Source organism: Sarcophilus harrisii, chromosome 6 (assembly GCF_902635505.1).
Source record: "Sarcophilus harrisii chromosome 6, mSarHar1.11, whole genome shotgun sequence".
In the NCBI taxonomy this organism is placed as follows: Eukaryota; Metazoa; Chordata; class Mammalia; order Dasyuromorphia; family Dasyuridae; genus Sarcophilus; species Sarcophilus harrisii.
This window is the reverse complement of record NC_045431.1, coordinates 149,066,665-149,094,308: the sequence shown is the minus strand read 5'-3', so window position 1 is coordinate 149,094,308 and position 27,644 is coordinate 149,066,665. Positions and strand designations below refer to the sequence as shown.

Here is a 27,644-nt window from a genome sequence, read left to right as displayed (position 1 = left end):
TTGAATGGGAAGTGTGAAGTTAAGCAAAAAATATCTATTATGATACAAAACCACTACTTCCTCATTGGGATCTCACACTTGCCCTCTCCCTCTCAAAGTTGCCCCCTAACTCTTGAATACAGGTATATGGACTGAGTTCAGTCCTGGAGAGTCTGGCTTCCAAATAGAAGGATGAAGCTCTTTTTCTTTTACTCTAATTCTTTATGATCCTATCTCAAAGCTCTAGGGAAAATCACTGAAAGTTTAGGTTTAGTTTATACCCAAAGTCTCCCTAAAAAAAGAATGGAAAGGTACTCAATGTACATTATAAATCAGATAAAGAATTGCTATTTATTTCCTCTAATTCTTAAAACACAGAAGACTCAAAAACACACAATAACAAAGACAAATATAAAGCAGTAACATGTAAGCATTATAATATATTTCCAAGGAAGTTGATATCTAAAACATCAAAACATAAAACATTATATGAGATTCAGCATTTAGAGAAGCTGGACTCAGAAGTTCCTAAGTCCTTATCTTGAGGCTTCTCTGTCCTGAGATGGGCTCTGAAGGGCTCTGAAGATCCAGTATTCTGACCCTCAAAGATGTGTGTGTGTGTGTGTGTGTGTGTGTGTTTGTGTGTGTGTGTAAAATAATCTGGGGAGGCAGAGTTTACTAAAAGTATCCAGGGGAGGCTAGCTACAGTGATATATGTCTTTAATCTTTCTGCTCTTTGGTGCTGAAGAGAATGAGACTGTTGTAACTAGGGAATCATTAGCTGTAGTTGTCCAGACTGGTCAGGAGCAGATATTTACACTAAGTCAGATACCCAATATGGTGATCATCCAATAGTAAGATGGAAGGGAAGTTGACAAGAGAGGGGTTGTGTAGATTATTAGACTGACATGTTAGACTGACATAAAACTGTGCTACTTCTCGGGAGGCCTGAGTTGTAAGTGACCAATGTGGATTATTGCATGTCCAAACTGGAAAGTTAGGGTATCCCTGTATAAAAAAAGTTCAAAACCCTCTCAGCAAAACCAATCCACACCCCCCAAAAAACTTGGTTTTTCTTATTCAACTCCTAGAGTGTCCTTTACAGTTATTAAAATTCTGAAGAGATAGTTATTTTCTTCCCTATTAAAATGTAAGCAGTACATTATTACAATTCTTTCCAATTGCTCCAATAAATTTATCTTGTTAGGGTTCTCTGGACTCTTGTGTTTTCATTTCAAAGTTCCTACTCAGGGCCCAGGGTTGAGCATTCTGGGTAATGACAGAACAATGGACTGTATTTGTCTCTGGCATGAAACCTAAAACAGGAAATACAGCTAGAGAAAGAAGACACTGACTAGTTAAAAAAAAAATTATGTACATCTAGAGCAAGTAACTAACTGTTAGACTACATAAATATCTAGAGAGGTTGAAGAAATTTTAAAAAATGAAATGAAAGCTCTAGAGAAAAAGAGTTGGAAGGAAAATAAACAGCTTGGGGTGATTGATGGTGGTAGCAAAACAAAACAAAACAAAACAACTTTACTCAAACAGTGGACTCTCTGAAATCTACAGTAGAGAAAATCCATGACTCCATGAGAAAACAGGAAATATTAGAACAAAATCAAAACATTGGGGGGAAGAGAGGAGTGAGATATATATAATATAAAAACAACTAACCTGGAAAAACAAGTCAAGGATAGATAATTTAAGAATCACTGAATTTCCTGAAAACCATCACACAAAAAAGCTTAGATACTATATTTTAAGAAGTTATAAATGAGGATTATTCATATCTTTTGAAACCAGAGGGCAGAATAAATATAAAAATAATCCACTGATCACTTCTTAAAAGAAATCCCACAAAAGTAGACCCAGAAATGTAATAATCATAATACAGATTCCCATGACAAAGGAAAAATATTACAAACATCAGAAAGAAATAGTTTGAATACCAAAGAACCAGTTAGGATCACATAAGACCTGGCAACTTCTATTTTAAATCAGTGAAGATCAAAGAATATAGTATACTAAAAGGCAAAGGAGTAAGGCCTATAGCTAAGAATACCTGGGGCAGGGGGGAGGAGTGGGAGGTGTGTGTGTGTAAAGACCTTCAGAGATTTCTGATGAAAAGACAACAGCTGAATAGGAGCTTTGAATTACAAACATGAGTCCAAACAAACCTAAAAAGGTAAATTTATTTGAGTAATTGGAAGGGGATTGTGTAATAATGATGGAGTGCTAACATTTTAATAGGGAGAAAATAAGTATCTTTTCAGAACCTTAATATCTTTAAAGGAAATTGATGAATTGAATAAGAAAAACTGAGGTTTTAGGAGGGCATGGATTTGTTTTATTCTGAGTGTTTGAAGAAGGAAAAAAGAAAGGAGAACTCTAGGATGATTAGACTAACATAGAAAATAGGAAGAAGGGGGTGGAACTTAGTATTTTCTATTAATTGATGTGTTTGAGAAGACTACACAAACATAAATTAAAGGATAGGAGGAACTGGCATCATATTAACTTCATTCTTATCTGAAATAAATAAGCATATACACAGAGTTTGGTATAGAGATATGTTAAAACTCAACAGGTAGGGAATTAGGTTGAAGAGTAGATTTAAGATGATATGGGGAAAGTTACAGACACAAGCAAAAGCCTCCTGTTCCAGAAGGGAAGTAATAAAAGAGGGGTAAGTGAGAAGGAAAGGGAAGAAATAAAAATCTAAGATAGTGCTTTAGATTGTATCTTAGAAAATTGGAGAATGGTTGAACAAATTATAGTATGTGAATATAGTGTAATATTTTTGCACCATTGTAAAAGATGACATTATATCAGAGAAAACAGAGTTAAATAATCAGACAGTAAAGTTAGCAGAACCAGGAGAATATACAGATACAACAATACTGTAAAGAAAAGTAACTTTTGAAAACCTAAGAACTCTGATCAATGTAATGAATCTAGATTGTGATTAATTGTATCACCCACAAGAGAGAAGTACTGTACTTGGCTTTGACATACAGAAAAATACATTTTTGAACATTGCTACTGTGTAGATTCATTTTGCTTGAATGTACTTATTTGCTATAAAGGCTTTTTCTTCCATATCTCAGTTTTTAATTGGAGGGGAATTGGAGGATGAGGAGTCCTTCTAGCATTAATGGTGTCCATCCCCTAAAAATAAGTTCAATGAAACATTCTTTAAAATGAACTCAAGGGAATAGAAGGAAGTTCAGAAGGAAGCACAGGCAAGCATGACAATTTTGAAAGTATGGGAAAATAGATGTTGTAATTTTTTTTAAAGCATGCAATATGAAATAAAGAGTCACAGATTCACACACAGTTCTCTTTTTATATAATATATATATATATGAAAATGTTTTCTGATTCTCTCTCTCTCCTCCTCTCTCCCTTCCTCCCCTCCTTTTCTTTTTTTATCATGTGTAAGTTCAAAATAAAAAAGAAACAATTGAAATAGTAACTGAGAGGGAAGGTATTACAAAATGTTTACCATAACTGCCATATTATTTTATAATTTTTCTTTCCAATTTAATATAATGTAAAAATTCTGAATGTAAAGATATTTTGTTGTTTCTAAAATTAAAAAAATATTTTTGCATCTACATTTAGCTAGAGTCATGTGTGACACATGATAAGCCTTTTGATAAATGCTTGTTGATTATTGATAGATTCTATAAAAATATTGCTAATTTTGCCTCTTTTCTTCCCATCCTCTTAGAAAAACGCAAGTATTCATAGCAAGATGACAACAGTTAACATTTATATAGTATTTTAAGGTTTGCAAAGTGTTTTACATTTTTTTCTTTTCTTTTTTTTTTTATTTAATAGCCTTTTATTTACAGGTTATATGTATGGGTAACTTTACAGCATTAACAATTGCCAAACCTCTTGTTCCAATTTTTCACCTCTTACCCCCCCCACCCTCCCCCAGATGGCAGGATGACCAGTAGATATTAAATATATTAAAATATAAATTAGATACACAATAAGTATACATGACCAAACCGTTATTTTGCTGTACAAAAAGAATCAGACTGAAGTATTGTACAAGTAGCTTATGAAGGAAATCAAAAATGCAGGTGGGCATAAATATAGGGATTGGGAATTCAATGTAATGGTTTTTAGTCATCTCCCAGAGTTCTTTCTCTGGGCGTAGCTGGTTCAGTTCATTACTGCTCCATTGGAAAGGATTTGGTTGATCTCATTGCTGAGGATGGCCAGGTCCATCAGAACTGGTCATCATATAGTATTGTTGTTGAAGTATATAATGATCTCCTGGTCCTGCTCATTTCACTCAGCATCAGTTCGTGTAAGTCTCTCCAGGTCTTTCTGAAATCATCCTGTTGATCATTTCTTACAGAACAATAATATTCCATAATATTCATATACCACAATTTATTAGCCATTCTCCAACTGATGGGCATCCACTCAGTTTCCAGTTTCTAGCCACTACAAAAAAGGCTGCCACAAACATTCGTGCACATACACGTCCCTTTCCCTTCTTTATGATCTCTTTGGGATATAAGCCCAGTAGTAAGGTGTTTTACATTTATATTACATTTCAAATTGCTCATTTGATTCTAGAAACAATCCTATAGGTATTATTATAAAAATAATGATGTTATTATTAATCAGTGAGCTGTATTAATGAATTGTTAAATATTTTTCTCATCATTCTTTATTAAAGGAATATTGCAGCTCTTTCCAGGGACAAAATAATACAAGTTTCTTGTGGACATTATCATTCCATAGCACTGACACAAGGTAAAAGCTTTTTTTCATAGTAATTAATTTACAAGAAACACTTGCTTTAAAAAATGCTTGATAATTGACACATTTTACTGTTCATATTTATTTTTCAGTGAATTCAGAAGGTTCTAATTATCCAACTTCAAAAAGTCTATTCCATTTTTATTTTTTATTTTATTTTTAATCTATGAAATAAAACAACCTTTCCATAACATGGTGGAATAAAAAAATTATTGCAAATCTCTTGTTATTCCTTTTATGTATATAATAAAATTATCATGTAAATTTCTTTTTTTCTCTTTTTTTCCTTCCTCCTCTCCCCATCTCAAGACTACCATTAAACCAACCTACTCATTCACCCCCTTACATATATATGTATGTATGTATTTATATATATGTATGTATGTATTTGTTTATTTCCCCCCTAGTATGTATAGTTAAAAATTCATTTGTCTCCTTTCCAAAATAACATGATTTCATCACAATTTTGATTTCCTAAAGAAATTTGCTAGTAGTTGAACTTTAACTAATATGTCTCTTCTTCAAGTTGGTTAATATCTGCCAGTCCTGTAAGATGCCTTTTAATGATGAGTCAGGGACTTGGTCTGAATCTGGACACACTGGGGAAAATCAGTCACTTTGCAAGTCCTTAAACTGGCACTTTTAATATATCATTCAATACATTTATTAAGCACCTATTGTATACCAAGTGCTATGCTAGTTATTAGAGATACAAAACCAAAAATGAAATTTTTGGTTACTTCAAGGATCTTATATTCAACAGAGGGAGAATATTCGATAGGGGAGAATATATGGAAAGTGTGGGGGAGGCATAATTACCTAGAATACTTTAGAAGGAAAATTATATTTGCTTTGTATATTATTATAGGACCTATCAGAAACCCCACTCTGGCTCTGAAGAGGTTGCCAAGTTGCAATCTATTATGTTCTTAAAAGTATATAATTGTGAGATACTTCATAGTAAATTGTACACTCTACCTGACACCTGAAGTTTTGAAATTTCATTTCTTTTGTGTGTATTTGCAGATGGCAAAGTATTTTCATGGGGAGATAATGATCATGGTCAACTAGGCCTGGGGACAAATTTTCCCTCCCAAGCCAGCCCTCAGAGAGTGAACTCTCTTGATGGTATTCCTCTGGCTCAGGTTGCAGCAGGAGGATCTCACAGCTTTGCCCTCTCTCTCTCCGGTACTTCATATGGCTGGGGAAGGAACAAGGAAGGCCAGCTGGCCCTCAGTGGCAAGAATGCATCAGGTAATAAAATCATTTTATCTTTCCCAGGAGACATTGTCTTTTCAAGGTGAAAAGTCAGCTTTGTAAAAGATTCTTTAATAGAATGGCCAGTTATGGAAAAGGCTTAGTATGGAGAAGCAAGTATTTTCTTTACAACCCTTTGCTCAGAATTCTTACCCCTGATTTGGATTCTTTTCTGACACATCTCATGCAGTTCTCTGTTTACTGAGAGCATATGCTTTTTTGTGCATATTGACTTTCTTTATATTGGTGTGTGTGTTGTCTTTGAAGTGTTATCAAAGTAATTTCAGATGTGTGTGATACATCTTAAAACTCTATGAGAATTTTATAGGATCAGAGATCTATAGCAAGAAATCACTGCAGAAGCCATTCAATACAATTTATGAATGTAGAAACTGAGGCAAAGGAAAATTACTTGATGAAAATTGCACAGTTTCAGAAGTGGATTTGAACTCAGACCTTCTTATTCCAGAATTGGTGCTTTTTCTATGTTTCTGCAATATTGAAATACATGCTGAGGTTTAATTAGGCAATGCAGAATTCTCCATTTGAGGTCATTTCTGCTTTTCTCCTAAGATCCTTTCCCTTAGGAACTGGTTACTTTAAGTTCTTGGCTTTCTCAACAAATACAAACAAATTTGACCACATCTTCTCTTAGCCTACTACCTTAACCTTTTGACTTATATCTCGGGAAAGATCAGCTAGAGAAGGATTTTATTTTGAAATAGTGATGAAGCTCCAAGATCAGCATCACATACTAAGATATAGTCTTCTACATTGTGGGTGAAGTACCTCTTATCTGGTTATAGTCAAATATTCTTGAAGGAGTAATTCTGTTGAGAAGAAATATACTTCTACTTACCATCTTAACATTTAAGCTTCTACTCATCTATTTAAATAAGCCACCAATTCATAATAATACTTTCTTAAATATAACCATTTACCTAGTAGACAGGAAAAAGAAATAATGGTATCACTAGCATTCACCTTGTCAGTAAGTTGAAGAGGAATAAAACACATCAAAATCCACATGCAATCTTGGGTCATACATTTCCACCAATGTATTTGATATTTGTGGGGGAGAGTAGGCACATATGAAAACCTGGCAGAGAAGCATAGAGAAAAGACAGCCTCTGTACTTGAAGTAACTCAACTCTGGACTAAAGGCTTGTGGTCATTGTTTATTTAGGAACATGTACATCATATAAAGACACTTTTTAAAATGATACTGACTGCCCTACAGCCACACAAAAGCTTCCAATTCTTGAACATCAATAGTATTATTTATGAACTTTTTCAACTTAAAATAACCCTTATGAGGGCATTGGGAAATGATTATACTATTTATTTGTATAAAAGTTATTTTGAAATGATAGAACTTAAAAGTTCATCAGATTGGTTATCTCTGGGCACTACAGACCAGCCTAACCAGCTTTCCACTTGCAGGATTCTATATTATTTAATTATGCCTCAGTATCTCTTCTAAAATAGCAGAAGCAAAACTTTTTTCTTTGCTTTTGTCTCTAAAACCAGATAGGGGAAGCAAAGAGCAATGGGCACATCTTAGAGACTCCAAGTCTCAACAGTTAGGAGATGCTCAAAAGCAAAACCTGAAATATAAACTAGTCCAGTGAGACTGAACATCTCTCTAACTAAATAGAAATTATCTGGCTTGAAGCTTTCTGTCATCTGATGTCTCTTGCTACTCATCTCTTTAAACAAGTCTGACAAAGCTAGTAATGGGGGAAAGCACTGTCAGGATCACACAAGATTAAAACTAGATTAGAGTGCCCGCCAAGGGTTTTTTGTGATCTCTTTCTGTCCCTTGTCTAATTTGCCATTTTTGGGCTGACATCTCCTGAAGCTATTGGCTGCAGCCACTTCAAAAGTTCACCATTAGTGCTACAATAATGTGCTCTCTGGACTGGACTCCACCTCTGTCTCATAGACCACTCTTGCCAACTTTCTAAGTTGTCTTAGGCTGGAAAAATGTCTCACTTCTTTTATTGCTCCAGAATTTGATGCATTATTTTGAAGTTGTTTGCGGGAGAGAATGGACTGTATTATTGCTTCTAATTTACCATTTTGGCTCTATTCCCTCAGGAATGCTGATGGTTTATATCAATTTCACAACTTCACTGAATTTATTAATTGTTTTGATTATTTTCTTTTTAGTTAACAGGAGGATGAAACATCTCTCCCTAAAATAAACATGTGATATACTCTTCCACTCAAAGGGAAAGTAGGCTCAAGATTAGAGCATGTGTGACAGGACAATAACTCATTTCCTAGAAGTCCTCTTATAGTAAATTTTTGTCTGCTTGGCTCCTTGTTACACACTGACTATGACTTTCTTCTTCTCATCTAGTCTCTCCTTGGTTTTCTTTTTTCTTTTTTTTTTTAATTTAATAGCCTTTTATTTACAGGATATATACATGGGTAACTTTACAGCATTAACAATTGCCAAACCTCTTGTTCCAATTTTTCACCTCTTAACCCCCCACCCCCTCCCCTAGATGGCAGGATGACCAGTAGATGTTAAATATATTAAAATATAAATTAGATACACAATAAGTATACATGACCAAAACGTTATTTTGCATGACCAAAAAGAATCAGACTCTGAAATATTGTACAATTAGCTTGTGAAGGAAATCAAAAATGCAGATGTGCATAAATATAGGGATTGGGAATTCAATGTAATGGTTTTTAGTCATCTCCCAGAGTTCTTTTTCTGGGCATAGCTAGTTCAGTTCATTACTGCTTCATTAGAAATGATTTGGTTGATCTCGTTGCTGAGGATGGCCTGATCCATCAGAACTGGTCATCATATAGTATTGTTGTTGAAGTATATAATGATCTCCTGGTCCTGCTCATTTCACTCAGCATCAGTTCGTGTAAGTCTCTCCAGGCCTTTCTGAAATTATCCTGTTGGTCATTTCTTACAGAACAGTAATATTCCATAATTTTCATATACCACAATTTATTCAGCCATTCTCCAACTGATGGACATCCATTCAGTTTCCAGTTTTTAGCCACTACAAAAAGGGCTGCCACAAACATTCGTGCACATACAGGTCCCTTTCCCTTCTTTATAATCTCTTTGGGATATAATCCCAGTAGTAACACTGCTGGATCAAAGGGTATGCACAGTTTGATAACTTTTTGAGCATAGTTCCAAACTACTCTCCAAAATGGTTTCTCCTTGGTTTTCAATAAAGATGCTGTCATCCATTACAGCTAAAGATGCAGCTGAGGTGCCAATGCAAAAATTAGAAATCCACAATACCCTTCAAAGCTCATAATTTTCTCTTCCCAGTTGGCATTGATAGGGAGGAAGAAACAGGTCATTGGAGCTAAGGCATTGCCCTTGGTCCTAAGCAATTTCTTCTCAGCACCTTGGCTGGAAGCTTCTCCCACTAAGCTTCTACATATTAAAAATAATTTTAATTAGTGTGTTGGTTTTATAAAAATTCCACAAGACATTATCACTTCCCTTAAGTATTCTGAACAGGTTGAGCTTAAGGCGTATGATTGATTATACTTAATAAACAATTGATAAATGTTTGTGTCACTTGCTTTAAGTGGCATAGGGGTAATTGCCAAATCTGACCCTCATGAGCCCTTATACAATTCTTACAGGAATCTTTTGAAAACTTTTAAAGAGTGCCCCAATTGTTAAAGTTGGAAACTTCCTCAAATAAGAATAAAATACATGTTTGTTTTCCAATAGCACTCCAATCATATTGATATTGTATAAGCTTTGAGAATCATAGTTTGAAAGCTAATTTTTTTTTTGGTTACACATGTACATTCGTTTTTTAAATACACATTTCTTTATGAATCATGTTGGGAGAGAAAAATCAGAACAAAAGGGAAAAACCAGGAGAGAAAAAAAATCAGAAGAAAAAAAAGAAGTAGAACTTTATTTCATTTATTTATTTGTGAGGCAATTGTGTGACTTGCCCAAGGTCACACAGGTAGGAAGTATTATCTGAGGCCAGATTTGAACTTTCAGATTTTTCTATCTTCAGGTCTGGTGTTCTATGCTCTGTGCCATCTAGCTGCCCCCAGATGAAAAAGAAATGAAATAAAAAGTGAACATAGGATGTGTTGATTTACATTCAGTCTCCATCTTGGTTGTTTTTAAGTCAGTAATAATTGAGTTTTGGATGGTTATGAAGCCTGACTGTATCTAAGACTTAAAGTCCTAATCAGAGTTACTCATGGGCTACTTTTTTTTCTTTCCAATGTCACCTTTTTTCTCCTCCTTGAATATCTTATTAACAGAGATGAAACTTGAGGCTTTAAAAATGTTTAATAGAAATTCTTTTCTTCCTTCAGTAGAGAAAAGTTACAAACCTCTTTCCATTGGTGAACTGAAGAGGTTTCATGTGACATACATCAGCTGTGGGGATGAACATACAGCTGTTCTCACCCAGGTAATAACAAACTTAACTTACTTAAAAATATAATAGAGTGTGTGTGTGTGTGTATGTGTGTGTGTGAGTGTGCATGTGCTTGTGCAAGTGCGTGTAAGCATACACATGCATATGCATGAATATTATTGTATTTAAAAGGAAAGGAGGTCTCTGGAGAGTATTGTTATTGTGGTTTGGAAGTCAAAAGACAAGTTTTTTTCTGTTTAACCATCATAAGAATAACTTATGTGATCAGAGATAAGTAATTTAACCTTTCTGGGCCTTAATCTCATCATCTATAGCAAGAAAAAGTTAAATTATCTCTAAGATTCCTTTCATCTTTAAAACTCAGTAATCCAACATGACAAATATAGTAATGTGTTTTAAAATGATTGCTTGCTTTCTTGGGAAAGGGAAGGAAAGGGAAAGAGAGAAAAAAATTGGAACTCAAAATCTTACAAAAATAAATATTGAAAACTATCTTTACATGCATTTAGAAAAAAAAAATAATACCACTGAGGGAAAAAAAAAACTCAGTGATCTTATGTCAAAGTTCAAAGTGGGGGATCTCAATATACTTCTTATAATCTCATTCTTTATGCCTAAGTCATGAACCCATGTTGATCTTATCTTGGTGTACGATGTTAAGTGTGGGTCGATGCCTAGTCTCTGCCATACTAGTTTCCAATTTTCCCAGCAATTTTTGTCAAACAGTAAGTTCTTATCCCAAAAGCTGGGGTCTCTGGGTTTGTCAAACACTAGAGTATTAAGGTTATTGACCTTTTGTCCTTTGAATCTAACCTATTCCACTGATCAACTAATCTATTTTTTTAGCCAATACCAAATGGTTTTGGTAACTGCTGCTTTATAATATAATTTTAGATCTGGTACAGCCAGGCCACCTTCATTTGATTTTTTTTTTCATTAATTCCCTTGAAATTCTTGACCTTTTGTTTTTCCATATGAACTTAGTTGTTATTTTTTCTAGGTCATTAAAATAGTTTTTTGGGAGTCTGATTGTTATAACGCTAAACAAATAGATTAGTTTAGGTGGTATTGTCATCTTTATTATATTTTCTCGCCCTGTCCAAGAGCTCAATATACTTCTTTTAGACTAGACAAATCTAACAAAAAGATAAACAACAAAGAAATTAAAATTTTAATTAGCTAAAAGAACTTAGAACTTTGGAAAATTAGAGGTGATAGATTTCTATTAATGACTAAATGGGAGTAGAAAAGTTTTTATATTTTAACCTAGTTATGGCACCTTTACAAAAATTGACTGTGTATTAAAGAATAAAGACCAAAATTGCAGAAAAGTAGAAACTTTAAATACATTATTTACTGAAAACAGTACAATAAAACTGTTTTAAAAGGATCATTAAAAAAAATTAAAAATTATTTGGTGACTGGATTCTAAAAAAAACTGGTAAATCAAAGTACAAAATATAGATGCAATAGAAAATTTCATCAAGAAAAATTAATGAGGTAACATACCAGAAATGGGATTCAGCTAAAGTAGTCCTTAAAGAAAAATATATATTTTCAAGTGCTTTTGCTTACACCAAAAAGAATGGCTCAAATAAATTGGGCACACACACACACACACACACACACACACATACATACCACCCAACAACAGCCAGAAAATAAATCAAAACAAAACCCAACTAAGCAACAAAGTATAAATTCAAAATATCAAAGAAGAAATTAATCAAAGAAAAATAATCCAATGAATTCATAAAACTAGAAGTTAGGGGGAAGACTAATGAAATAAATAAATAATATGATTTTTTTCAAAGAGAAGGGAAACTCAATTACATAAAAAAAATTTAAGAAAAGAATTTACTACAATTCAAAGGAATAAGCATTGACAAAAAGGAAACACAACTATTACTTTTTTCAGTCTATGTAATTATTTACATAGAAAACTCTAAAATCTTTTTAAAAAGCTCTAAAATTTGAATAATATAAAACAAACTGACAAATCATTAAGCACTCCTATATATTATCAACAAAATCCAGCCAAAGAAATAGAGAAAATTACTTTAAAATAGCTGCAAAATATTTAAATTTCTTGAGAATCACCTAGATATTTTATGAATCTAACTAAAAACATTCTTTGGGGGAATAAAGACAGGCCTAAATAATTAGAGAAGTAGCAATTATTAATGAATAGGAAAAGTCAGAATTTTAAAAAATACTAAATTCATTCACTTATTTAGTGCCATTCCAATAATACTACCAAAAGGTTACCTTGTAAAGCTAGAAAAAAAAATCATAGAATTGTTTTGGAGAAATAAAAGATAAAGAATCTTAAAAGAAAAAATGGAAAAAAAATGTGAGAAAGAAGAGAGATTAGCTGTACCATATCTTAAGATACCACAAATAAGAAAGCATCAGATTTATTTGGTACTGATTAAAAAATAGAGAGGATCATCAATGCAACACATTAGTGATTATGGAAACAAAAAACAGTAGCCCAAGCTAATGGACAATAAAGCCCAGCTACTGGGCTAAGGACTCATGATTTGGTAGAAACCGCTGGGAAAATTGAAAAGTAGTTTGTTAAAAAACACGTCACACTATATACACAAGAGGAGAAAGGTAGAATTTACCATTCAAATTAGTGCATAGAGAAAAGATCCTGTCCCCCCAAAATGGATAGAGAGAATCACCAAAGATAAAATGAACAATTTTAATTACATAAGAGTAAAAACTTTTTGCACAAATAAAACCAATGCAACTAAAATTAGAAGGGAATGGGGATGGTTGGGAAAGTCTTGCAACAAATGTTCCTGACAAAACTCTTATTTTTGATAAAACTGACTCAAATTTATAAGAACAAATAACTTCCTTCAAAAGATAAATTGTCAAAAGATTTGAACAGGTAATTTTGAAAGAAGGAATTCCAAGTTATGAATAGTCATGTAAAAATACTCAAATCACTAGTAATTGGGAAAATACAAATTAAAGTAACTCTGAAATTCCGTTTCAATTTGGTGGATTGACAATGGTGACAAATGTTGGAGAGGCTGTGGTTTAAAAAGAGACTCTCTAATGTCATGTTAGTGGAATTATGAATTGGTCCACGTATTCTAGAAAATGATTAAGCATATCCTTTGATTTGTGATATCATGACTAGATCTATAAAGATCAACCTTCTCATTCCTCTGAACCCAGAGGTCAAAGAAAGAAATTATTTATATGTACAAAAATATTTATAGTAGCTATTTCTATGGTTGCTTCTAAAGAACTGGAAACTAAGAACATGTACATCTAATGAGGAATTGTTTAACAATTTATCATATAATAATAAAATAGAACTTAATTGATACATAAGAAATGATGAAATGAATAATTTTAGAGGAAACATGGGAAGACCTCTATGAATTGATATAGAGTGAAATGAGCAAAAGTAGAATAATTCTTATATAATGGCAACATTATAAAGACATATTTGAAAGATTTTTCAGCTATAATTAATGTAATAACAAAAATCCCAGAGGACCAAAAATGAAATTTACTGGCTATCTCTTGCCATAGACATAATAAATATTTTTTATATTTTTGGTCATTATTTATATGGGAGTTTGTTTTGCTTTTCTATAAATACTTTTTCTGCAATTTTTAATTTAACTTTCTTTTGTCCAATATTGGGGGAGGGAGGAGCATAAGGAAGAGAAAATAAATACTTGTTCATTTTTTAAAAAATAAAACTGAAGAAAAAGATCTTATGATTCTAAAAAAAAAAATCCTTCTAGTGCAGATATTATCATTATCCTCAGTCCCCTTTTGCCAGTGAAGAAACTGAGACTCAGAGGATCTAGATACTTATCCATTTTTGGATACTTACAGATAGGAAATGGTAGAGATGAAACTTGAACTTAGGTTTCTCTAGACTCCAAGTGTAACTCTGCCTGGACTGCTAGTGGTTTCAATCAATTATTGCATTTGGCATGAGGCTGAGGCCCTAACTTGCAAACGGAGCAATAGTATCAAAGAATTTCAGGGTCTGAAAGAACTTCTGAACAGGAGTCGGCAAATTGCAGTACCCACTATCCATTCTTTTTGAGTTTATAAGTAAAAGTTGTCTTTTACATTTTTATGGGCCACAATTTGACAGTCCTCACCTTAGAGACCTAACTAGTATCTCAGCAGGAATCCACGGAATTACATTTTGGAAAATGGTCACCTAGTTGTCCCTTCATGGTTTATCCATATTTCATCTACTATCAAATAGTATTTCCTTAGTTTTGAGGTTCAGTCCTAAGTCAACTTTTATTTCTTCTTTCTTTATCCCACTAATTTGTCTAGGCAGTCTAATGAAAAGGGATTCTACAATTAATTTAAGAATAAGTGATATTGTTTGAAAGTTGCTTGTGAAATTTCAAATATTAAAAAAAAAACTTTTGTTATGATTTGATTTCAAAAGCTTTTTAAAAAAATTTACAAAGCTGATAGGTACATGTGGAGTAATAGCCAAGAAGCAATGGCAAGTGACAAGTATCATTTTTAACCAGTAAACTCTTTTGAAGAGAAATTGTTTTTTAGGAAAACAAACAAAAAAATAACATGAAGAAATGTTACTATTCTTGAGCTAGCTTTCTGGTTAATGCCAGGGATTTTTCATATTCAATACACAAAAATATCACTACTTGCAGCTATACTCTTTAATTTTTTGTTTCCTGTTACTAATTAAAAACTAATCTGCTCCTAACAGGATGGTAAAGTGTTAACATTTGGAAGCAATAACTCTGGACAACTGGGACATGGACTGATTACTAAGCCAAGGGGTCCTCAGATTGTAGAGTCAGCTGAGTTATTTTCTCAAATAGCTTGTGGAAGGTAATAATGTATATTCTTTGGCATAAGCAAATTCAAATTTGATATTTTGATATCCAGAAAAAACTTTTATACCATTAGTTTTAATACATATTAATGTTTTTGTGCCTAATATATGTGACTCTTTAAAGGCTAATTCTGGGCTGCAATTTGATTCATTGTTTCTATATTGCATTTTATTATTTTGAACTCTAGCATAATTCAGGGATATGTCTGTGTGTTAACTCAGTTAATAAAATTTCATCATCTCTTAATTCACTAAGATAAGAGTCCCTATTAATTCATCAGTTGTTATTTATTTAAAAATTGGAGAAACTTCCTTTCCTAATACTCATTACTATCATTCTATATCAAGTCTCTCAGTTTCCTAGGATCAAATAAACATTAAAGTTACTGAACATAGAATTTATTAATAGTAGAATCAAAAATAAAATGAAGACATAATTATTAATAGTATTTTATTTGTGAGGATAATCACCATCAGAGTTATCTCAAACCCTCATAGTAGTACTAAATGATTTCACTTCTTGAGGACATAGTTCCACATCATTCAGTTTATGAAATTAAAAGTTAATTATAATACTTTGTAAGAACAATCTTTTTTTTTATGTTTGCAAGATAAAGATTAAGCTAGTCCCATCAATAAAGATATTTGCTCTATTCTCTTTCTTTCTGTCTTCTCCCAGCTTCTTTCTAGCAATGTCACAAAAATAAACTTCAGCTTCATAGTCTATAAATAGTCTCACCAGACTTCCAGTTAAAATTGGCTCTGAAAGACACAGTAATAGTATCTGCAGTCTGTTTTGAGAGAGTCTAATGAAACAGGTGTTACATTAGTATAAATTCAAACTATAAATAATTGCTAGGTAAAAATAAAATAAAAATTTGCAAGATCTAATTTTAAGGGAAATTTTATTCATTATCCACCCAGGCCAATGAAAGCACTTAAAATTATTTCTCTTAAATGCACCTTCTTTAATGTACCATACAACACTTATTAAAATGCCCTGCCCATATGAGAGTTAATGTAACGATATTTTGGATTTGATTTCATGGGAACCACATGCAGTAAAAACTTCATGACTAAGAGTTATCCATCTTTGCAGGTAATAATAATAAAGTTGAAGATATGTTATTTTTCATCTTTGTTATCTCTTGTGCCTAGTATAGTCCTGTGTATACTGTAGGAACTTAGAAAAATGTTTTATCAAATTAAGATGAATTTGAATATTAAATGTGTAAATATTTGATATTTAGAGATGTCACTTACTCTAAGAATGGAATTTTGCTATAGTATTGGGTACATTACAAAAACCAACTGATACTGTATTGCTAAGAAACTTTACCTTTCATTAGAATTAAAAACAGGTATTATAATTTAATTTCTAATGTGTTACTTTTCTAACAGTCATCATACTCTTGCATATGCCTGCACCTCTGGCCAGGTACTTTCTTTTGGTTGTGGATCTCAAAGACACTTGACCAACTCTTTGCAGCAAGGAAGCCTAGAACAGAACTTCAATATTAGCAACCTGATTTCTTCCAATGGTAAGAAGGATTAGGGATCTTCTGTTCTTTGTCTGAGAAAAAGAGGGATCATTCAGCTTCTTTCTTCAAGATGTTGCAAAACTAATTTTTTGTTTTAGAACTTTAAATCCTGAATTTTGTGAACTTTCTTATGCAATGATTCTTACAGTCAACAAATCTATAGTTTTTAATTCTTTAAAAGTTTACATAGGTAACTTTTGTTTTTATATTACCTTTATTTTCAAATACATCCCTCTTCCTTTACCATCTGATTAGTTATCCCTTTTAACAAAGAACAAAAAAGAGAGGGGAAAGAAAAAGCAGTTTCAACAGCTCATTCCAATATTATAATCAATGTTCTATCTCCATATACCCCCACCTTTGCAATGAAGGGAGGAGAGATAACTTTCTTAAATGTGTTCGGAGCAAAGTTTGATCATAATAATTATACAGCTTTTTTGTTGTTTTTTTCTTTCTGTTCATATTGATGTAGTCATTAAGTATATTGCTTTCTTGGATCTGTTTACTTTTATTTGAACATATCTTCCTATGCTTTTTTTTGGTAAATTCTATTTTATTTTTTGTTACATTTTCAGTTCTGAATTGTCTCCCTCTTTTCCCATTCTGCTCTAGAGAAGACCTATCCTTTCTTGATAATTCATTGGTTCTTATGGTGCAGTAAGAATCTATTACATTCGTTTTCCACAATTTGTTCAGCCCACTCTCAACAATTATATCAACTTTGTTTCCAATTCTTTGCTATAACAAAAAATACACATTTTGTTGTATGTATGACTTCCTGTCTTTGACCTTCTTGGGGAATATGTCTAATAGTGACATTTCTGGGACAAAGAATATAATAAATGTTAGTTACTTGTTTTTAGTATAATTCCAGATTGCTTTCTAGACTAATTAGATTAGTTCACAATTTTACAAACAATGCGCTGGCCTTTCCATAATTTTATATTTATTTAAAAAGTTTAAAATTACATAATTCAAGGGGAAAGGCCAAATATTTGGAATTAGAAGGCCAGGGTGTGAATCTTGATCCTGAAGAACCACCTGGGACTCTATAAATTCCCTAACCTCTCTGAATATCAGTTTCCTTATCTATAATATGGGAGGGTTGAATTACATGAGTTAAAAAGTCCCTTTCAGTTCAAATCCATGATTCTTTGAATCTATGTTTCTAAGTCATAAATCAAGGGCATAAATATCATCTAATAATTTACCCCAAAACACATCAGCTTTGTTTCATTACATTCCTTTGTAGTCAAGGACACACCCAGCTCAGTTTTATGTCATTCTTTCAGACTTTACAGGTGTTCGAGTGAAAGATATTTTCGCTGGAGCAAATTCCAATTTTGTGACCACCATCCAGTTGGAGGTATATATTTTATGCTTTCTGATTCATTTGTTAATTCTTTGCTCAGCTTTTCAGGACAATATTTAAAGCATTGTTTGATCTTAATGGATTCATATTCAAATTTTATTTCTATCTCACAACATAAAGAAGATTGAATGTATATTCGGTTAGCATGTTTTTAAAAAATATTTTTCTCATGGGTCTTTAATGAATAATAGTACATTAGAAAATTCTTCATTTGTTTTTGTCCTAAATTCAAGCAACTCAAAATCTGTTTAATAGTAGAATTTGCCATTACATTAGAAAGTTATATTTAAAATATTTACATAAAAGAATTTACATTAGATGACACATTTTCATTTTATGTCTTAGTCTTAAGAGAGAGGAAGTATGGGATAGCATAATGGCTAAAAAACTGGCCATAGAGTCAATAAGAGCCCCGTGCAAGCCCTATCTCTGCTATACTTGTTATGTACCTTAAGCAAGTCACCTAATCTTTCATTGCATCCAGACAAATTTCTTTATATATATAATTTTATTTTTCCAAACACATGCAAAGATAGCTTTCAACATTCATCTTTGTAAAACCCTGTGTTCCAAACTTCTCCCTTTCCTTTCTCCTCCTTCCTCCCCAAGACGGCAAGCAATCCGATATAGGCTAAACATGTGCAGTTCCTCTAAAAAATATTTCCAAAAAAAAAAAAATCAGATCAAAAGGGAAAAAAAGAAGAAAGGAAAAAAACCCCAAGCAAACAAACAAGAACAACAACAACAAAAAAAAGGTGAAAATACTGTGCTTTGATCCACATCCAGTCTTCACAATTCTCTCTGGATGTGAGTACTTTCCATCCCGAGTCCACTGGATGAATCATCTCATTGTTGAAAAGAGCCCAGTCTATCACAGTTGATCATCACATAAACTTGCTGTTGTTGTGTACAGTGTTCTCTTGGTTCTGCCCACTTCACTTAGCATCAGTTCATGTAAATTTTTCCAGGATTTTCTGAAATCAGCCTGTTCATCATTTCTTATACAATAATAATTTTCCATTGTATTCATACACCTTAATTTTTTCAACCATTCCCCAACTGAGGAGCATCCATTCAATTTCCAGTTCCTTACCATTACAAAAAAAGGCTGTGACAAATATTTTTGCATAAAAGAGTCCTTTACCCCCCCTTTATGATTTCTTTGGGATATAGACCCAGTAGAAATACTGTTGAATTAAAGAGTTTGATGGACTTTTGGGCATAGTTCCAAATTGCTCTCTAGAAAGCTTGGATCAGTTCACAATTCCACCAAAAATGCATTAGTCTCCCAGTTTTCCCACATCCCCTCCAACATTCACTATTATCTTTTCCTGTCACCTTAGTAAATCTAAGAAGAATGAAGTGGTACCTCAGAGTTGTCTAGACAATTTTCTTTTTTTTTTTTTAATTTTTTTTAAAATTTTAATAGCCTTTTATTTACAGGTTATATGTATGTGTAACTTTACAGCATTGATAATTGCCAAACCTCTTGTTCCAATTTTTCCCCTCCTTCCCCCCACCTCCTCCCCCAGATGGCAGGATGACCAGTAGATTAGACAATTTTCTAAGACTATATTTTACTTATGTCTGATTGACGTTAAAAATGCAACCTTCACATTGTATCCTGCCCACAATACTTCTGAGTGCTAATGGAACTAGATAAAAATGTAGTGGGGAAGTAATTTATAAAATATATAAAAATACAATAAAACATGAATAGTTTTACATTTTAAAACTAAATCCACAGGCATTCCACAAAACCCTTTTTCTATTTCAATTTGTCACTATTGAAATCAAGTCCATTTTTTAAAACTTAGTAAACCTATCTACCATTAAAGCTTAATTTTCTTTTAAAGACAAATAATGATTCATCTATATAGAGTGTTTGTTCACTTATGACATGACTCTGCTAAGCATGTCCTTCTTCAATAAGCCTCATTTTAGCATTAGGTACATGATAATAATAAATATAAAGAAATAATGCAGAATTTCTTATATCATGACAAAGGCTTTGGAAGGTAGAGCAAAATGTTTAGCCAAGAGCTGGAACTTTTGAAAATAATCACTTAAAATTTTAAAAATCACTTTAAAATTTAAAAAATGATTGCAATATCTTTCATTTGGAACATTTAGCTCCAAAGTAGGTTAAAATGATAAATGATTGACTTAACTGGAGTTGTCAAAGAAACCATCTCTAGTTGCTTAATAAGGTGGCAGTTGTGTTAATGTCAAATGCAATATTCTGAGATTTATAGCTCTGTTCATATGTTTTTTCATCTTTTTTTTTCGTCTTGTTGGAGGATGCTAGTTCTTTGTATGCCACTGGAAGAAGCTTACAGCAAATCAGCCAGATTAACCAAACCCTGATTAGGAAATGGACCACAGTGGAAACTGGAAGTGAAGAACATGAGGAATCAAAAAGGTTGCTCTTTATTCTACCTTTTTATCTCTTTTTACAACAGGGTTTAAGACTATACTGGAAGACTATATCTTAAATGTCATTACTTGAAAGACAGAGAAAGAAAACAAAGGAGAAAATTGATCCTTTGTTATAAATCCCCCATAGAAAAAATAGACTCATAAATTTTTTATATGAAAGAACCATTATAGATCATTTGATCAATAGGATCATAGTTTTAGAGTCGGAAGAGACTTAGTCACCATCTAATTCAACTTCTTCACTTTACAGATGAGGAAACTAAGGTCTAGAAAAATTAGGTAACTTCTCCAAGAGTACACAGGTATTAGGTATCAGTAGAAAGATTTGAACCCATATCCTCTAACTTTAAATCAAATGCTTTTTTCACTGCACTAAACTTTCCCTTCCCATTTTTCAGATAAGGAAATTGAAGTCCAAGAAGATACAATTACCATTATTAATAAGCAAATTGTAAACTGTCAAACAATATATAAATAAGTTACTACTGTTTATCATTGCCATCATCAATATCAACATCTCAAACTGACTGAGATCTAAGGAATCTTGGGCAATTTGATTCTACAACCACCTTCACTGACCCTTTTTAGTGTCTGTATATAATAATAGAACTGTATTGCAGCTTCCTCTTTGAATTTCTACAGTAGGGTAGATGCCACTTGAGTTAAATCATTTTAAAAAACAAGTGCTATGACATAGTGAGATGGCTCAGTGGATAGAGCATAGGCTCTTTAGTCAGAAAGATCTGATTTCAAATCTAGACAGTCCTTTACTAGCTGTGTGACTAAGCAAGTCACTGAATACCAAATGCATCCAAAAACAACCCCCCCCTCAAAAAAAAGACAAACAAAAATAAAAACAAGGTCTAGCAGATGTTGTGGTACTGTGTAAAGCATAATTCTCTCAAGTCAGGGACTCAATGTTCAAGTCTGCCTGGTTGACCAAATTATTTAATCTTTATTGGCCTTGGTTTCTTCATGTGTGAAAGATGGAGGTAAACTAAATCTCTAAAGTTCTTCATGGCACTGAATCTGTGATCTTCTAAGTAAGAAAGTTAAGAATTTTTCCTGTAAAATGTAATTGTTTTATTGATATCTTATATTTACAACACTAGGTTTATACATATTTCTTTTTGGTGGGGATTATGTTTCTTATGTAAAGTAGATATACTTGTACATGTTAAAACTAAATTCTTCTTGGACAACTCCTAAATCAAACTTCATATATGTTATATTTTAGACTTCATACATATAGTTGCCCATACATAGAAAAGTTGTAGATAATTTATGCTATAATTGACCGTGAAAACAGGAACTATGGAGAAATATGCTTCATAGCTTGTGAAGACTGAGTTAGTACTCTGGGTGCCTTAGAATCAGCCAGAGTCAGGATAAGCAAAAGTCCTTGGTCTTTATTCTTGGTCTTTAGGGGTAGAAGTGAATAAGATGGATGCAAGATCTCCACAACCTTTCTTCTCTTTGTCTACTGCCAAAATGATTCTGGCTTATCTTGCTCCACCCCCTAATCCTTCCCAAAATTCTCTGTATACACCAAAAGATTGAACCAGCACAGAATAGTAGGAAGAGCCATTTTCCAAGCATATGCTAATAGAGTATTGTCCAACCGGTAGTTAGCCTTAAGTTCTTGGTTGTCCAATCTCAGTGCATCAACTCAGAGTTTCAGCCCTTTAGATCTCCCACTTTCTTTTATTTTAGAACACAGGTGGTCACGCTATCCCTGACTTCTCAGGGAGGTGAGAACCCCAAATAAGAGGTGATCACACCCTCTCTGACTTCTCAGGAAAGGAGGTGAAAGCACTAAAAAGGAGGTGATCACACTACCTGACATCTCAGGAAGGGAGATGAAAAGCACCAAAGGGAAGTGGGGGTTGCTAGCAGGTTTCTGGGCTGAAGGGTCTTATGTACCAACCCATCAGCATGGGAGGTATTACATGAGCACATAGCAATAACGCAGAGGTTATTAGTGATGACTTTCCCCACAGCCAGTGCAGGCTCAATGTGGTATAACAAACATGAATTGTACATGCAAGTACTGATATAACAAACAATATAAATCAACATGATGTTGTAAAAGATTTCCAGAAGGAGGGTATGCAAACAACAGTCACACATACACCTTCTTCAGTAGCCAAGAGATAGTCCAAAACCAATCTATTGTCCAATGCTTCATGTGTCAGGGAATCCAATGATCCCTGCAAGTTTTTGAAGTCCTGCAACAGTCTTTTTATGTGTTAGGGAATCCAATGATTCCTGTAGATTTTGAAGTCCTGCAACAGTCTTATCATTTCTCAGAAAATCCAATGAGGGTTTTCAAGTCCTACAACAGTCTTATCATGTCTCAGAGAATCCAATGATTCCTGAGGGTTTTCAAGTCTTACAACAGTCTTATCATGTCTCAGAGAATCCAATAATTCCTGAGGGTTTTCAAGTGCTACAAGTCTTATCACGTCTAAGAGAATCCAATGATTCCTGAGGGTTTTCAAGTCTTACAACAGTCTTATCATGTCTCAGAGAATCCAATGATTCCTGAGGGTTTTCAAGTCCAACAATTTTTGATGTCCATGAGTCAAAAACCATAACTGCCATGCTCATCCAGTGGTGGGCACAGTCAGCAACAGAACCACCCGATGTTTCTTGGGTCTTCTCCTTCGTTTCAAGGGTCTGCTCCATCTCTCTCTGATGGACAAGGCAAATATGGCTCGTTGGCACCCATCTGATTCCTTCTCCACCTGTAGAGATACAAACAAACCCTATTCCCCCAAGCAGTTAACCTATCTGGTCCCTTCCGTTCACCACTTTCTGGTCTCTCCATTGCCATTACCTGGCAATTATCTAAAGATAGTGGAGCTGCTTGCACTGGACACTGACCTTCTGGTGGGTTATAAAACCTCTCTGCCAGAGCCAGTGCATCTTTGTCAAAAATCAAGAAGTTAATAGTATAAAGAGCTAGATTTAGAAGTTCTCTTAGGTTCCCTGTGGCTCCCCCTTTCTTTTGTTTTTGGAGGAGTGTTTTATTGTCTCTGTTTCTCTGTCTACCATTGCCTGTCCTTGAGGATATGCCAGTAGTGTGTAAAATCTTATACTTGCACAAAAGTGTGCAAAATGTTTAGAAGTATATGCTGGTCCATTATCTGTTTTTATTGCTTGTGGCACACCCATAATTGCAAATGCTTGGATAAGGAATTCAGTGACCACTCTGGCTGTCTCTTTTGCTGCTGGTATTGCAAAAGTGCATCCTGAAAAGGTGTCTACCACAATATGAATAAAAGACAGACGACCAAAAAATTTATAATGGGTCACATCCATTTGCCAAATTTCATTGGGTCTCAAACCATGAGGGTTCTTCCCTGGAGGGAGTGTAAGAGCATGGAAAGAAAGGCAAGCCGTACAGGTTTTTACTGTGCTCCTAGCTTCCTCTGTTGTTATTACAAATTGTAAACATAAAGCTCGAGCAGCCTGATGATATTTAAAATGAGATTCTTGGGCTTCTTGAAATAAAGGAGTATTGGCCAACATAGTTAGATGGCTATCTGCCTTTGAATTACCATCAAAAATAGAACCTGGAAGTCCACTATGAGAGTGGACATGCAAGATATAAATCTTACCTGGATGCTTTCTCACTTGCTCTTGAAGTTCCTTAAAGAGCTGATATATATTAGAAGCTAAAAATTTTTTTGGGGCTATGATAATTCTTTGTACCACACCTACTGAATAGTCAAATCAAATATTATATTTATATCTCCTGGATAATAAGTAAGAGCTAGAATGATTGCATACAATTCATTCTGCTGAGTGGACTGAAAAGGAGTTCTGACTACTCTCTTTATAGTTAAGTCATGAGAGTATACAGCACAAATGTTATGTTTTGATGCATCTGTAAAGATAGTTGGTCCTTTAAGAGGAACTTTAGAAACCTTTTCTTCAAGAATCCATCGCCAATTATGTAATAATCTGGTTATCTTTAATGGAGACCCATGTGTAAAATTTGGAGCCATGGCTAATAAAATTTGCCACTCTGGAATGGTCTCACAGCACAAATTAATTTGTGTATTGGTATAAAAGGTGTATATCTTGTCAGGTCTTGTCCCAGATAATTGTACTGCTTTCTTAATGGCCTTTAATAAAATTCTAGCCACAAGCACTAGGTAAGGAGTAAGGCTTTGTTCTGGTTGTGCTGGGAGGTTCACCCACTCTATCACACTGTCTCCTTGATAAAGGACTGTTGTGGGTGCCTCATATATAGCAAAAACTGATATTTCCAAGTGTTTTTGAGTGACTCTTTCAACCACATTGGATAAAGAGTTCAACTTCTCTCAAAGCCTCTTGAGCTTCTTTTGTAAGCTGACGTGGTGAGTTTAAAGCACTGTCTCCCCTTAAAATGTCATATAATGGTTGCAATTGATAGGTAGTCAAGCCTAATACTGGATGCGTCCATTGGATATCTCCTATCAATTTCTGAAGGTCATTTAAGATGTTTAGCTTCTTTAAGGAAAGTTTTTGTATCGTAAACACCTTAGGGTATACTTCATATCCTAAATATTGAAAAGGAGCATGTCTTTGAATTTTTTCTGGAGCTATGTACAATTTGTAATTCCTTAGTGTTTCTATGGTCTTTTGTAGACATGCTTCTAACATTTACTCTTCAGGTGCACATCCCAATATATCATCCATGTAATGTAATAACATTACTTTTGGAAATGCTTTTCTTACTGGAGTAAGAACAGCAGCAACATACATTTGACACATAGTAGGGCTATTTTTCATTCCCTGTGGCAAAACTGTCGATTCATATCCAACACTTTCCCACAGATTGATGGGGATTTTTCAACTATAAAAGGAGTGAAAACTCCTGTTTCACCTTCCAAAGTCCATCTCAAAGAGGCAGCACTAACTTCAACTGCTATTGATCCTCCTACACCAGATATATAGGTGTCTGCCTTAATCTTTGGCCAGTGACTGGGCCAGTTGGCAGCTCTAATGACTGTATGATATGCACCCATGTCTACCAATCCTTCTAATTGTATGCCATTTATATAGATAGTGAGCATAGGTCAGTCAGCTGTCATAGCTGCTGTCCAGTATATTCCTGGACTTTGTTGCTTGGAGTCAAAATCTGGGCAACTATCACCAGATTGCCTATTAGAAGTCTGTATCAGTAAACCTGATGCTACTACTTCTCCTGGTTGATAAGTCACATGTTGTCTACCTGTATTAGTGACTGGGATATTATCTACACATTCCCCAGTTTCCCACATCAGTGTGTGGATGGACACTGTTTTGTATATACTCTCAGGAGGTGAAATGGTCAAGCCTATTGTGCCTGGAGGCAAGGGATCCATAGGCTGGAGAGGAACAGATTTCACCTCTCCAGGGGGTATCTCAGTTGTCCCAGCTGCATACAACTCTATTCTCCCCAAGTGTAATCCCTTTCTCCCATCAGGTTGCTTCCTGGCTGATTGATTATGTAATCCCCTTCTCCCATCATATGGCTTCCTGACTGATTGGTCATGTCTGGGTACTGGGCTTCTATGCATTTTCTGGGTGTAGCATTGGCTCCCATCATGCCCCAAGTGTTTTTTGCCTGGGGCCCTGAAGCTGGGCCCCTCATCCTGTTTCCCTGAATCAGTCTACATTCTGATGACCACTGGAAGCCTCTGTTTCATTTTGGACATGGGGTTTTGGGTCTTGTTCTTCTACCCTATTTTCTCACTCTGTCTGTATGCCAACATTGAGCTTTCAGATGCCCTACTTTACCACATTGAAAGCATTGATGAGTCTCTCTGGAAGTCCCTTGCCAAAAGGGACCCTGTCTTCCCACGTTTGGATCTTGGGAAGTCTGCATCATAGTCTGGCTATAAAAGGCATTTGTGCCCACTGAGGCACAGTGTCTTATGATCTCTCTAAAGGAGCATCCTTGCTAGTCCTAGTATAATTCTTCCACAAACCTCATTAGCATTTTCTTTAGCAAGTTGCTTTATCATAATTTCTGTTACTGCATTTTTACCATTAGTTTGTATGATAGCTGTCTGCAAACATCCCACAAAATCAGCAAAGGGTTCATTTGGCCCTTGTGCAATTTTTGTGAAGGCTTCACCCTTGTCGTTTTTACCGGGGAGAAAAGCCCATGCTTTGATAGCAGCAGCAGCAATTTGCTCATATGCTGCTATGGGGTAATTAATCTGTACTGAAATTTCTGCATAAGAATCTACACCTGCTAATTGGTCACAGGTGATTGGAGGATTAACTCCATTTTGACTATTTTGTTGGGCTTATATCCTATAGAGCTCACTATATTCAGAAAATCACAACAAATTTTGTCCAGGTTCTAAGCATGTCCTTGCTATAGATTTCCAGTCCCTAGAGGTTAAGACGTCATAAGCCAAATTCTGTAATAACATCTTAACATAAGTTGATGTAGCCCTATAAAGAGTACAAGCCTTTTTCAGGTCTTTGAGGATTTCTATATCAAAAGGAGTATACTAATATCTGCCCCATTTCAGCTAGAAAAGGTTACTAGTTTAGCCCTTAACAAAGTTCTCTGTTTGTCTATTAAAATACTCACCCTATTTCCTTGTCACTGGGGACTTCTTCAGTGAAATTAGGGTCCTTGGTCCACATGTTAGACACCAAATATGAAGACTGAGTTAGCACTCTGGATGCCTTAGAATCAGCCAGAGTCAGGATAAGCAAAAGTCCTTGGTCTTTATTCTTGGTCTTTAGGGGTAGAAGTGAATAGGATGGATGCAAGATCTCCACAACCTTTCTTCTCTTTGTCTACTGCCAAAATGATTCTGGCTTATCTTGCTCCACCCCCTAATCCCTCCCACAATTCTCTGTATACACCAAAAGATTGAACCAGCACAGAATAGTGGGAAGAGCCATTTTCCAAGCATATGCTAATAGAGTATTGTCCAATCAGTAATTAGCCTTAAGTGCTCAGTTGTCCAACCTCAGTGCATCAACTCAGAGTTTCAGCCCTT

General features: G+C 34.3%; 1 protein-coding gene across 2 annotated transcripts in view; it reads left to right on the top strand.

The window, feature by feature from the left end:
- HERC6 (HECT and RLD domain containing E3 ubiquitin protein ligase family member 6) overlaps positions 1–27,644 on the top strand; it is a 67,314-nt gene that overhangs the window by 3,008 nt on the left and 36,662 nt on the right. Inside the window, exons 3-9 of one of the 2 annotated variants that reach the window (XM_031944008.1) lie at positions 4,685–4,761; positions 5,794–6,021; positions 10,369–10,463; positions 15,166–15,290; positions 16,696–16,835; positions 18,128–18,201; positions 20,505–20,629. In XM_031944008.1, coding sequence (XP_031799868.1) covers positions 4,685–4,761; positions 5,794–6,021; positions 10,369–10,463; positions 15,166–15,290; positions 16,696–16,835; positions 18,128–18,201; positions 20,505–20,629 — 864 coding nt within the window. Of the gene's footprint in view, positions 1–4,684; positions 4,762–5,793; positions 6,022–10,365; positions 10,464–15,165; positions 15,291–16,695; positions 16,836–18,127; positions 18,202–20,504; positions 20,630–27,644 lie in introns of both variants that reach the window. The other variant, XM_031944007.1, reaches the window with a different exon arrangement.